Source organism: Polyergus mexicanus, unplaced genomic scaffold (assembly GCF_030449975.1).
Source record: "Polyergus mexicanus isolate NDT 795.1 unplaced genomic scaffold, iyPolMexi1.0 SCAF_296, whole genome shotgun sequence".
NCBI lineage: Eukaryota > Metazoa > Arthropoda > Insecta > Hymenoptera > Formicidae > Polyergus > Polyergus mexicanus.
In genome coordinates, this window is record NW_027223616.1 from 1 (window position 1) to 14,246 (window position 14,246).

Consider the following 14,246-nt stretch of genomic DNA (forward strand, 5'->3'; position numbering starts at 1 on the left):
AACGCGCTATGAACGCTTTGCGCCTGTGCAAGCATAGTCCTTGTTCTAGTTATTAAATCGTAGAGCGATTCTCGCGCTGTTCTTATACAGCCCTCTATTTCTTGTCTAAAATACAAAAGTAAAAGTTAGTAAAAGTAAAAAGTTATTAAAAAGTTATTGTAGCCGCGCCTTCGAATTACACGTCCACATTAACAGAATTTATTTGTTTCGCCGATCGGAGAGATAGGACGTAAATGATTTGAGCGGGTTTAGTTTGTTGAAAAGTGTTTATTCCTTTCGACACCAACTCCCGGACCGTCTTAGATAATCGCACGCGACAGCAAGATATAATCGGACACGCGAATTATCGTTTTAACTATAACTATATGAGCGTTAGACTTTCGGTGTGCTCCCGGTGAAGGCTTGCGACGAAGTATCTTAACGAAAAGCCCTTCTCTTTCCGATCCACGCACAAGAATCCCGGTCGATACGTGTACCACAAAAAAGGAGGAAAGGTATTTGTCAGAATCGAACGATACGAAGAAACTACAAAAACGGAATGAAAACAAGGCTTCGCACGTAACGTCTCGCTTTAGAACTTTCCAGAAACAAAATTAATAATATAATTTATAAAACTTTTACTTTCTTGAACATCCCGCTCGCCTCGTATACCGGGTAGGTTACGAAATAACTGGTTAAATCCTACCAACATAATCGATACACGGCATCTTAATGATAATTCTCGATCAGACGGTCCGAAGAGTTCTACAGCAAAATTTTAAACATACAATAATCGGAGAAGAGTACAGATAAAGATCGTTGATGATTCAATCGAAATACATGAGTTAACTTAATCAGTAAATCTTAGCATAGGGTTATTTACATAGGCGTTCTTAGAATAGATATATATAAACGATACATACCCAGAACGTGATGATAATTAAAGTCAAACCTAATGATTAACGCATAAAGAAAACGCAAATTAATTTAAGAGCCAGTGTCACTTGATATCGGTAGCTGACAGATCTGCGTTATTGGTCGCTTTAGAGTGGTTTTGGCAGTATGCAATGTAACTACTCGGACATGCCCATCCGATCCCGGATGTACGTCTAATATTCGGGCAAGTTCCCATTTCGAAGGAGGTGCCAAATTATTTTTCAACAATACCAGCTCGTTAATTTTGAGCTCCGGTTTGTTTTCTCGCCATTTATGCCTTTGTTGCAATGTATGCAAATAATCAGAAGACCAAGAACGCCAGATCTGCTCTAAAATCGCACGCACTTGCTGCCATCGAGACAGCCGATTTGAATCGATATCTAAAACAGATTCTTCAGGCGGGCTTACTAACGGGCGACCGACTAAAAAATAACCCGGAGTTAACGCGGAAAAGTTATTCGGATCATCATGTAACGCGGAAATCGGGCGGGAATTTAGGCAAGCCTCGATTTGACACAGCAGCGTAGCGAACTCGATCTGCGATAATATTCGGGAACCAATCGCTCGTTTCAAATGAAACTTTAATCCTTTGACACCGGCTTCCCAAAGTCTGCCGAAATGCGGAGCAGAGGGTGGTATAAAATGCCATTGTAATAAACGAGTGGCCTTCACTTGGACACGGTATAATTGGACACGGTGCAAATGGACACGTTACAAATGGACACGAGATTTTGAACACGGTTCAATTGGACACAGTGCAATTGGACACAGTAATTTTGGATACAGTAGCTTTTGGACACATAAGAAAATACGCATCGTTTACTTGGACACCGCTCAATTGGACACTGTTCATTTGGACACCGTTCGTTTGGACACCGTTCATTTGCCCACTGTTCGTTTGGACACCGTTCATTTGCCCACCGTTCGTTTGGGCACCGTTCATTTGTACACAGAAACATGCGCACTGTTTGTTTGAATATGTAACAGATGGAGAGAAATAAAAATCATTTTGGGAAAATATAATCAGTATTCTTATAACACTTTATACTGGTAAATCTATGTAAAATATGAAATCGTGAAAATGAGATACATTTGAAGGTTATAATATCTGTCAAAATAAAATATATTCATTCTTATATATCTCTGATACTGATGTCATTAATTTTACATTGCTTTTAGCACTTTGTTTAGCCTTTCGCATATTTGGATGTCATGCATGGATACAGTGGGTTCCGCCCCCCCTGCGGGGGGGCTCCACTTTCGGAAGATATAACCTAACCCAAACCTATTTCTTATTTAAAACAAAAATTTGGTGTGGATTACGTCGTATAATTTAAATCAAATTTTGGTGTCCAAACGGACGGTGTCCAAACGAACGGTGGGCAAATGAACGGTGTCCAAACGAACGGTGGGCAAATAACGGTGTCCAAACGAACGGTGTCCAAATGAACGGTGCGCATCTTTCTGTGTCCAAACGAACGGTGTCCAAATGAACAGTGTCCAATTGAGCGGTGTCCAAGTAAACGATGCGTATTTTCTTATGTGTCCAAAAGCTACTGTATCCAAAATTACTGTGTCCAATTGCACTGTGTCCAATTGAACCGTGTTCAAAATCTCGTGTCCATTTGTAACGTGTCCATTTGCACCGTGTCCAATTATACCGTGTCCAAGTGCACCACTCCCGTAATAAACCGCTTTCGCGAGGCGGTCGTGGATAACTCGGTCGGGATCCGGGGCTCGTGAAAGGGTATCGAGAGACGAACGATAGATGCGTTAGGTAAAATATAATTTATTGCGTGTAAGTATGTGTGTATACAGAGTGAGTGTGTGTGTATAAATGTTGTGTGTGTGGGCGTGTGTGCGCTTGTATGTGAGTGAAATGATAAGCGAGCGAGTGCGTGTGCGAACGCGAGATATTTACGTGTGGTTTACAATGTGTCGAAAGTATATGGACGAGGCAAATGATGATGTGTATGTGACAAAACGCACTCGTGTATGCGTGAGTGTCGGACGCGGCTAGCGGTGTGGTCGTGCCGGTCGCGATGCATACGAATTACAATGCACGGGGTGTGTTGCGGAGCGCGCGTTCAGCGATTCGATACAATTATCGATTACGTGCGCGGATCTGGATTTCGGCAGAGGCCGCTAACGACTGGGCGGTAATTTCGGTCGGGCCGGTGGGCGGTCCTTAGACGTGTCGGTATCGATCTGATTGCGGCGATCGATGTCGCGGCCGGGTTAGATCCTCCCCCTTGAGCGGGACTTGGCGCGCCGTATTAATGGCGAGTCCGATCGCGGTAATGGCGGTCGCGGACTTACTGCGAGTTCGCGGATATCGCGGTATTGTTTTCGTCGGGGATAGTTTTCCCGTAGAATGCAGGAGTGCAACGGCCGACGGGAACACCCGTCAATGGCAGGGAACTCCCTACCACTGGATGATCGCCGTTGCACTTAGGTGGACGGATGCGTGCGAGGTGTCGAGAACTCCCGACGGAGGCTGAGTATGCCCAACCTCGTGTTCCTCGGTCGCAGAGATTTCACAGGATCGCTCTTAGAGATGCCGCAAACTCTCGGCGGAGGCTGGGTACTCCCAACCCCGTTTTCTCTCTCTTTGAGCGTGTTTTCAGGATCGTTCTGGATTCCAGGCGTCGTACTGACTCTGGCGGTTGCGGAAGATCTGTTCCTGAGATGTAAAACGTGCCCTATTTATACCGCTTTTCCGGCGGGTGCGCGTGCGTAATATGCCTGATTGTTTTAAGGCATATTATTTAGCGGTGAACCGCCGCGCGCGACTCGGGTGGTTTCGGGAACGGTCGGTACGGTTACCCGAGCGCGGCGACGGTTCCGGGTAAACACGCGTTGTAACGGCGGTTTACAAATCGGAACGTTTTATAAATCTTTAAAAATGGGCGCTCGGCGCCTCCGCATTATGCCCGACCGGTGTTTGTCGGCGGCGGACTTCCGGCGGATCGACGGCCGGGTAACGGTGGAGGGATGCATCGTTACATCACCCCTCCGGTCTAGTATGCCTGAAATTAGAGGCATATCAGTAGGATAGTATGGCCGGTTTTGGCTCAGTTTTTCTTGAGTGTAAGAGAGAGGGTATCGTTGGGGAGGAAGAGAGAGAGATAGTTTCGGAGCAGTTTGTAGGCGCCCGAGGGATGGAGAGCGGGCTGGGCGGGTGCATGGGGGGGTAAGTAGGGTGAGAGGGGAAGCGCGGCCGGGGGTAAGCGGTGGGTACGAGTCGCCGAGAGCGCTCGAGAGATGGCGCTCGGGGGTGGCGGTTTCTCCCGATTCGCGACCTTGACGCGACTCGCGCTTCTAGCGCGCGATCCGCCGTCGCGATTCTTTAGGGGGGCGCGCCGCTAATAGCGCGCGATCCGCCGTCGCGATTCTTTAGGGGGGCGCGCTGCTTCTAGCGCGCGATCCGCGAGCGGGCGGCGGGCGCCCGGCGTCGAGGGGGCGGGGGATCGTCGGTGGGCGGCCGAGCGGACGGAGGGGCGTCCCTCGTCGCTCTCCTCTTCTCGAGGCGCGCGTTAGCGCGAGCGCGCTTGTCCCTTTAGCGAGATGGCGAATCTTCGAAAGGTCGTGAAATAAAGAGATATCGTCGTTCTAGCGAAAGAGGAGAGGTGTTTTTATTGTTTTCTTTTACAAATTTTTTAATATATTAATAATACGTTAATACGAGTACGCGAGTGAGCGTATCACGATTCTCCGAAGAGCAGAGCCTGCAGTTCGCAATCGATTATATCGTTGCGGTCGAAGTTATCGCTCTCGCGTACCATCGCGGGAATGAGCGCCTTATCGCGAGCGCCTGCCGCGATGTCGAGGAAACGAATTAGCTTGTTGTCCACGCGCGCGGTTAAACCGCTTAAAGATGCAACGATGCGGTTGACGCAAAGTTCCAGATTTAATATATTTACGACGGTGTTCTTCGATACGGCTAGGCGAATTTTAGGCGTTTCGAGACGAAGTATTCGGAGATTGTTGAGTTTGCCGAATCGTAGCGTCAATTGTCCGATGTGTATTGGCGTCGGGCGCGTCTCGTCGCGCTCGTCGGAGCGAAAGTGCGACAGGAGCGTGGGTCGTAGATCGAGCAGTTCCTTCCACGTATCCGGCGTTAGCGAGATCTCTTTGCCGTGACAATCTCCGAGGACGATTTCTACGAAAGAGGGTCGGCTGACGTTAACGCTAATTTCCAGATGTTTATATGCGGTTTTGGTCAATGGATAGCGTCTTCCTAAGATTCTGAGCGGTCGCGCGATCGAGACGTCCGCGTCGTGTCTTGGCGTTCGATCGCGATCTCGTCTAAAAAATAGATATGAGCGATGAGAGAAACGGTGTTAGCGAATTATATTAGTTCGAATAAATGTTCGATAGTCTTACCCATTGTCCATTTTAGCTTTTTTAGCGTATTCCGCGCTATCTTCGCGGTCTCGTTCGGTTAGTCTCGATCGATCGTCGAATGAGTGTTGCTGCTGCGGTTGCCCCCCCATTGTCGCGTACATCGTCGCTCGTTTTTTCTCGTTTGTTCTTTTTCGCGCGTTAGCTTCGGTGTTCTCCGTCAATAATGAAGCGCTTAATGGATGGACGGTCTTTATATACTCGCGTAGAGATCGCTTCTTCCCCTTTCGCGCGTTTTCTCTTATATATTCTATTTTTAAAAAATAACGGTAGGGTCGCTCTAGTCGTTCTCATCGTCGATTCTCTCTTTCTCGATCGTGTCGCTGAGACGATAGACGCGACTAAGTAGATCGCGCAATTGCCTTAGCAGTCCATCCGTAGGACACTCGATGCCGAGCGCGTGTAGATCGAAAGGACCCGCCGAGGTTACGGTATTTGTAAATTCGTTGAAGGCGTAGAACTGACGTTTGGCGAAGAAATATAGATTGCCATCGATGTATCGGAAGGCCGACGTTATCGCGGATGGAATTCCGGGAAATATATCTTTTAATGGAGCGTGTCTAATGACTATCATGTGACACTCGTCGATTTCCGCGACTTTATCATCGTCGTATATAGCGTAGGTTCGTCCCGTGTGCGTATTTATCGCCGCGTTGATTTTAACGTTTCGAGGAAGTCCGATATCGTGGAGATATCTCGGCCAGCCCGATATTAGTTTAAGACTGGGATATTCCGCGAGGTAGATCGAATCGTTCGTGAATAGCGCGAGATCGCCCGAGGGTCTTCGATACGCGGCGGATAGACGCGTGAAATTTGCCGGTAGAAACGTCGCGTAATCCGTGAGCGTCATGGGTCTACCGTAACGTTTCTCGGTCATGTCGACCGACCATACGTTGCGGCGATTAGCTATATATAATCGATGATTCATTATTAGCGCAACTACGTATAAGAGATTTTACACTGGTGCGCGCTGAAATTATCCAATAATTTTGGCGTAAAATTCTTAACATTAATTGAGTGCCTCCATGAAGAGAGGCTTTATGAGCTTGAGCGATTAATAAATCCGAAATTCGATGTTTCGGTAAAATTATAGGGTGCCGTTCATCATAACTGAGTGACGAATTGTCAATCCGCCCGCCAAGGCGAATTAATTTATCTTTCCCGAGAAAGGGGTAAAGCGATAACAAAGAACTGGATCTTGGCAGTAAACAATTATCGTTTAACGCTTGAATCTCGGATGGGAAATGACGTTGTTGCACGTAACGGAGCCAAAACAAGGAAGCTTCTTTGAGTTCGGCAGCGGACAAGCACGTCGTATTCACGTTCGTATTGGTCGCGCGACATTTTAGATTATTAATAAAACGTTGCACGCGTGCCGTGACTCGAATTAACTTCTTCCATGTAGAGACTTCGTTCGGTAATTGCCACTCCAGAATATGTTGAGCATGACAAACGATCGTATTTCGCGTTTCGGTTTCGATTATCTGACGATCGGCCTCAAGTTGATCTTTTAATTTATCATGGATCGGCCACGCGGTAGAAGGGAAACGCAACCAGGCAGGGCCGGCCCACCAAAGTTCGAAATCGCTGAGTTCAGCGGGTGACAAACCTCGCGACGCGCAATCCGCTGGATTTTCTTTAGATGGGACGTGATTCCATTTAATCGACGGCAGCCGAGCTTGTACTTCCGATACACGATTCGCCACATAAGTAGTCCATCTTGATGGATGGCCTCGTAACCATGCGAGCGCGACCGAAGAATCTGTCCATCCGTACATCGGAATATGCTGCAAATTTAACGATTTTTGCGCGAATTTTAGCAATCGAGTTAATAAGACTATTGCATTTAATTCTAGACGCGGCACGCTAATCGTTTTAATCGGCGCTACCTTTGATTTTGCGGTTATTAAGACTACTGAAATCTCGCTGAGCGATCGGAGAATTCTTAAATAAACGACAGCGGCGTACGCGCGATTAGACGCGTCGGCGAACCCGTGCAACTCGATAGCCAAATTTTCCGGATGCATTCCAGTCCATCGCGGAATGCGAATTTCTTTTAAATTTATGAATTCCGCACAATATTTTTTCCAGGACTCTAACAAGTCCGCCGCGATAGGAAAATCCCAATCGAGTTTTCTTAGCCACAGTTCTTGCATCATAATTTTCGCGGTGATTATTACCGGAGAAACCCATCCCAGTGGATCGAAGAATTTCGCGATAAATGATAGTATCAAACGTTTCGTATTCATATTGACCGAAGGTGACTCGATTTGAAAACGAAACGAATCTTCTCGTGGTATCCACTCAAGTCCGAGCACCTTAAGCGTATGTACGAGCGATAGCGAGTTCATGCTCTCCCGGAGGTATGTCTGTTAATAATTCTATAGAATTGGCAGCCCATTTGCGTAAATGAAAACCGCCTCGCGCCATCAATTTCGTAAGCTGATCGCGACTTTCCTTTAGCGACGGAACTTCATCGGCGCCAAATAGAACGTCGTCGACGTAAATAAAATCTTGTACTATTGTTTGTGCTTTTGGAAAAGAATGACCTTCGTCGATAGCTAATTGATTGATAACGCGCATGGCTAAATACGGAGCTGGAGCCGTACCGTATGTAACTGTAAGCAATCCATAAGATTGTATCGGAGAATTAATATTAGATCGCCAAAAAATCCGTAAAAAATCGACATCGTCTCGATGAACGCGGATCTGTCGAAACATCTTTTCGATATCGGCGGTGTACACATAACGAAACTGACGCCAACGAAGGATAATTGAGGACAAATCGCGTTGTAATTTAGGCCCGGTCATTAAATGATTATTTAATGTAGAACCATTGCTCGTTTTGCACGACGCGTTAAATACTACGCGAAGTTTCGTCGTGCTGCTAGACTCGCGTAGTATCGGATGATGCGGTATATACACCGCTTGATTAAGCGTCGGATTTTCGTCGGAGACAGGTTCCATATGACCCATAGATTTATATTCATTTAAGAAAGAATGATAGGGTTTCGCGAGATCCGGATTTTTTCGTAGGCGTTGTTCTAATTTCGAATAAAGAAGCGCGGCAGTTTCGCGCGAAGATTCTATATCGAGCGGAGGGTTGATTTTAAATGGTAACCGTATTAGCGGCCGTCTTCGGCACGCTGATGTGTTTCGATAAAATGTTGTTCGCATTTTTTATCTTCTTCCGACAGCTGAAGTTCGGAAGAAATTTCCTCGATCTCCCAAAATTTTTGAAGGAGAGAATCGAGCGAAGGAATTGTTACGCAATTTAATGAAGTCGCGGAACCGGTGATTGAATTAGAAGTGCCGGTAGGACCGAATAATATCCATCCTAGAGCAGTAAGCTGGGCCGTCGGAGTTCCGGTCGAACCATGTTTTACCTTTTGCTTTAATAACGATCCATATAAATCTGATCCGATGAGTAGATGGATCGGATGATTGCTAAACGGATCCGGATCCGCGAGAGATAATTTCCGTAAATGCGGCCAATAATCTACGGTTTTAGTCTTTGAGCCAGCGTATGACATAATTTTTTGATATACGAAAGCAGTCAAAGAAAAAGTTGAGGAACCTCGCCCATTACAAGACTCGAGAGAAAGAGACACCTGAGATTTCGATACGCCACTGTATCGTTCGCCGAAACACTGTACGTGGAGGCTCGCGCGGGAACGTTTCGTGCGCATAGTTTGACACAACGATTCCGAGATAAAGCTAACAGCCGAGCCTTGATCTAACAACGCACGAACTTTAAATTTACGTCCTTCGATGGTACGAAGTATTACCCATGCGGTGGCTAGTAACACGTTCGGCGGATTTTTCAGCGGCGAATGAATCGTTTGAACGGAAGCGACGGCGGTCTCGTTCTTTATCTCAGGGGTGGCTGAGCCGCTCGGTTGAGCGTTAAGCGTTTTGTTTTCCGAAACAGAATTTTCACTAATCTTCTGTACTGGTATATTCGAGTCACGATGCAAGAGCGTATGATGTGCTCGTCGGCACAAATTACAGCGTTTTTTACTCTTGCAAGAGGTCGGGAAATGGCCGACCTTTAAACAATTAGAGCAACATTTGTGCGATTTGAGAAACTGAGTTCTCTGTTCGACGGATTTACGCTTAAACTCGTCGCATAACATCAAATTATGATTGCCGGAACAATTCAAACATTTTTCGGTGTCTACGTTATTTACCGAGGCCCGATTAGAGCCTTTATTTTTATGAGACGAAGTATCGGCATTTAACTTAGAATGATCGGTTAGTTCTCGAATTCGCAGCGTCATAAAATCTCGAATCTCTTCATACGTCGGAGATGCGGTTGATTTACCGCGTTGCAGATTCCACTCATTACGTGTGCGTGGACTAAATTTTTGCGAAACAATATAGACTAATAAGTCATCCCATTTTTCAACAGGTCTGCCTAAATTTGTTAACGCGGCTAATGACGCGGCAACGGTATCGCGTAAACCTTTGAGTTCGACAGCGGATTCCGTTTTCATAATAGGCAAATCAGCGAAAGCATGAATATGCGCATGAATAATCGCGTTTTGATTATCGTACTCTTCGATAAGTAATTTCCACGCACCATCGTAATTTGTGTCTGCAATCTTAACATGATTAATTAATATAGCGGCTTCGCCCGTGACACTGGCTTTTAAATAATGCAATTTCTGCGTATTCGACAGCGATTCTTTCGAGGCGACGAGCGATTCGAATATTCCGCGGAAGTTTTCCCATTCCGCGAAATTACCGGAAAATTTCGGCAACGGGATTCGTGGCAATTGCAATGAAACCGCACCAGACAATTTGCGAGACGAAATGTCGCTTACCGATGATGCCGCATTCGGGTCGCACCGGGAGAATTTATCTATCACGTCTGCAAGGTAGTCCGCCGCTTCGTGGTAGACGTCCTCGGCCGTAAAGAATTCCTCCTCGGTGAAGTATTTGACTGTACGCTGTTCGTCGGCCGTTGCTATTTGCTGAAGCTGGACGTTGAGACGTTGACACCTTTCCCATAATGTCTCCAAGGCGTCCAGTCGACTCTTCGCCTTGTATTGCGTGACGTTGGCCTTGCCCATTTTCTTAAAGTTGGGGAACACTCGCTTATTGTAATAGATTGCTCGATGAGGAGGCCCTGCAGCGAGTCCGTCATGACGGTAGGCCGATAAGATGAAGCCTTTCAGCAACAATTTACCACCTTTTGGTTGTAGAGATGCTGAAGCGTGACGACAGTCCGTCGCACGCGGATGTGCGAAGCCGCACTATAATTTTCACTTAACAGTGCAGCGCGCTAAAGCGTGCGACAACTATGTGTAACTGCGGATTACGCAGGACGCACTCTGAGGTGCGGAGTGCTAAAGAACACAAAGATTGCACTTAAGCTGTGCAAAGCGCTAAGAAGCGCGAGATTTGCGCAGCGCTGCGGATTACGCAGGGCGCAAATAATAATGATACGTTGTGCTTAAGAGCACAACTTTAATAATGCAAAATGACGCAAAGTTGACTACGCGCACTTTATTTTCCCGGAAGTCCTTTCAACGCACTCGCGTTATTATTTACGGCAGCGGAATGCGGATAGATGTTTTGATATCGCACACCGTCTCCGTCTCGCGATAGTTTTTATAAGTGCTGTTACCTTAGCGTGTCAGCGTTCTCACTCGCACTCCGCGAACTGATTACCGAATCACTATCTGTTTTTCCAAAATCCGGCTCGAAGGACCATTTAATGTAGCCGCGCCTTCGAATTACACGTCCACATTAACAGAATTTATTTGTTTCGCCGATCGGAGAGATAGGACGTAAATGATTTGAGCGGGTTTAGTTTGTTGAAAAGTGTTTATTCCTTTCGACACCAACTCCCGGACCGTCTTAGGTAATCGCACGCGACAGCAAGATATAATCGGACACGCGAATTATCGTTTTAACTATAACTATATGAGCGTTAGACTTTCGGTGTGCTCCCGGTGAAGGCTTGCGACGAAGTATCTTAACGAAAAGCCCTTCTCTTTCCGATCCACGCACAAGAATCCCGATCGATACGTGTACCACAAAAAAGGAGGAATTTCGATCGTTCGACTCCGAGAGCCAATCGGCTATCGACAACGAGGTGTTTGTCAGAATCGAACGATACGAAGAAACTACAAAAACGGAATAAAAACAAGGCTTCGCACGTAACGTCTCGCTTTAGATCGTTCGAGAAACAAAATTAATAATATAATTTATAAAACTCTTACTTTCTTGAACAGTTATTAAAACATTATAATTTATTATAATTCCGATCGAATACTTACATTAAACGCGCGATATCTACGTCTCCGTTCAACTGAAAGGCGAGTCTAAACGAATCCGGACTATTCTCGAGAACACCTTGCGCCTCCGCGCGCAGATCCGTGGCGAGGTTTCCCAGAACGTAGGACTTTATCGCGATTAAATCTCCGTTTACATTAATATAATCGGCCGCGTTAATTATCTGTTCGATTCGTTCCATATCGAACAGTTCGCGACCGATTTTAACTCTCGCCACTTCGCGCTCCACCGTTTCGCGCCTCGTTATCTCGCGAGCGAGAATATTTTGACGCTTCTTGAAACGATCTCGCGTTTTATAAAAATCGACGCGCGGATGTCGCGGTACGATTTATCGATCGCGCCGCGTCTTCCTTCCGCAACCGCTCCGCCGCCGAAAGGGGGTATCTACTCGCTCATCGAGTGTCCTTCTTAGGGAACAAACGGATAATGAAAATAGAAATAACAAAAAACATCCGTTAGATAACGCGCATCCCGAATACTCGGCGAACGATGAGATCATCGTCGCGGGAAGAGGGTATCTCTAATTTATCGTCGCCGGAAGGGGGTATCTCTAATCGCTCATCGAGTGTCCTTCTTAGAAGACAAACGAATAATAAAAATAGAAATAACAAAAAACATCCGTTAGATAACGCGCATTGTTGGAAGGGATATCTTTAATCGCTCATCGAGTGTCCTTCTTAGAGGACAAACGAATAATAAAAATAGAAAAAACATCCGTTAGATAACGCGCATCGTTGAAAGGGATATCTTTAATCGCTCATCGAGTGTCCTTCTTAGAGGACAAACGAATAATAAAAATAGAAATAACAAAAGAGGAACTCGAGCGTCCACTAGATAACGCGCATTCCGAACGCTCGACGTCGAAAGAGGCGCGTTTCCGTAATCGATGCGAATCGCGACTCTCCCTCGAACGAATCGTCGACGCGCTTCCCTTTCCCCCCACCCGCGTTATTCGTCGACGATAAAAATAGGCGTCTCGCGGAACGCGCGAATCAATCGCGCCCGGCGTCTCTCGATAGTTTACCGCGTCTTCCCCGCTTCGCGCGATGACTAACGCGAGGACGGCTCTTCTCGTTCTAGCGACGATGCTCGTCGCCGCGACGGTCGCCGCGCCCTTCGACTCGGAGAGGATCGAGGCGCTCCGTTTCCTGCGCGCGTAGGGTTTTCTAAAAGACGATGGAGGATCGCTGTCGTCCGATAACGTGACGTCTCTGCGTCGCGCGCTATCGCTGTTTCAAGAATACTATCAATTGTCGGGAAACGGCGTGTTAGACGCCGTTACGCTTCACCTTATGCGCAAACCGTGATGCGGTCTCGCGGACATTCCCGATCGCGCGTATAGCCCGATCGCGCGAAAATGGCCGAAGACGCGTCTCGCGTGGAATTTTCAGGTGGCTAGCGAGGAAATCTCGCGAACGGCCGAAACGGCGTTCGCGTTATGGGCGGCGAACTCGTCGCTAACCTTCGCGCGCGACCGGTTACGCCCCGATATATTGATATCGTATCGAACGGGCACGCACACTTATACGAATCGTCGGAACGTCGGTATTTGCCCGGCGGCCTTCGACGGTCCGGGAGGAGCCCTAGCTCACGCGTTCTTTCCCTCTGGAACGACCGACTTCATATCGGAGATACACGTCGACGATTCCGAACCGTGGCACGTGTATCTAAACAAGAATCCTCCCGACACGCATCACCTGCTACAAACGCTAACGCACGAGATCGGCCACGCATTGGGTCTACAGCACAGCATACGCAATGACTCTATAATGTTCCCGTATATACCCGACATCGAGAATCAATTTCCAGTTAAGCTGAGCACAGAAGACATTCTCGCTATACAGAATCTGTACGGATCTCACGACGACGGAAACTATCCGACGGCGACTCCCGCGACCACCGCGGCGCCCGCGACGACGAGCGTCGCGCCGACCGACCCAGCGCGCGCGGATCTCTGCGCATTGCGACGCGTGGACGCCGCGCTAATAATGAATCATCGATTATATATAGCTAATCGCCGCAACGTATGGTCGGTCGACATGACCGAGAAACGCTACGGTAGACCCATGACGCTCACGGATTACGCGACGTTTCTACTGGCGAATTTCACGCGCCTATCCGCCGCGTATCGAAGACTCTCGGGCGATCTCGCGCTATTCGCGAACGATTCGATCTACCTCGCCGAATATCCCAGTCTTAAGCTAAAATCGGGTTGGCCGAGATATCTCCACGATATCGGACTTCCCCGAAACGTTAGGATCAACGCAGCGATAAATACGCACACGGGACGAACCTACGCTATATACGACAATGATAAAGTCGCGGAAATCGACGAGTGTCACATGATAGTCGTAAGACACGCTCCATTAAAAGATATATTTCCCGGAATTCCGTCCGCGATAACGTCGGCCTTTCGATACATCGATGGTAATCTATATTTCTTCGCCAAACGTCAGTTCTACGCCTTTAACGAATTCACGAATATCGTAACCTCGGCGGGTCCTTTCGATTTACGCGTGCTCGACATCGAGTGTCCTACGGATGGACTGCTAAGGCAATTGCGCGATCTCCTTAGTCGCGTCTATCGCCTCGCCGACGCGACCGAGAGAGAGAAGATCGACGAT

The 14,246-nt window shown here is 47.3% G+C and overlaps 2 protein-coding genes across 2 annotated transcripts; one reads left to right on the plus strand and one right to left on the minus strand.

Moving 5' to 3' along the window:
• Nucleotides 1–8,444: 8,444 nt before the first annotated feature.
• LOC138944591 (uncharacterized) lies at nt 8,445–11,803 on the minus strand. Its single transcript, XM_070315413.1, has 4 exons — nt 11,607–11,803; nt 10,996–11,053; nt 9,877–10,577; nt 8,445–9,678 (listed from the first exon to the last, which is right to left on the minus strand). Exons 1-4 carry the CDS (start codon nt 11,801–11,803, stop codon nt 8,445–8,447), a joined length of 2,190 nt encoding a protein of 729 aa, XP_070171514.1.
• Nucleotides 11,804–13,391: 1,588 nt separating this feature from the next.
• LOC138944592 (stromelysin-1-like) lies at nt 13,392–14,176 on the plus strand (the record flags this gene model as incomplete). Its single annotated transcript, XM_070315414.1, has 1 exon — nt 13,392–14,176. A coding segment is annotated over exon 1 (785 nt), but the record flags the coding sequence as incomplete, so codon positions are not given.
• Nucleotides 14,177–14,246: the final 70 nt, after the last annotated feature.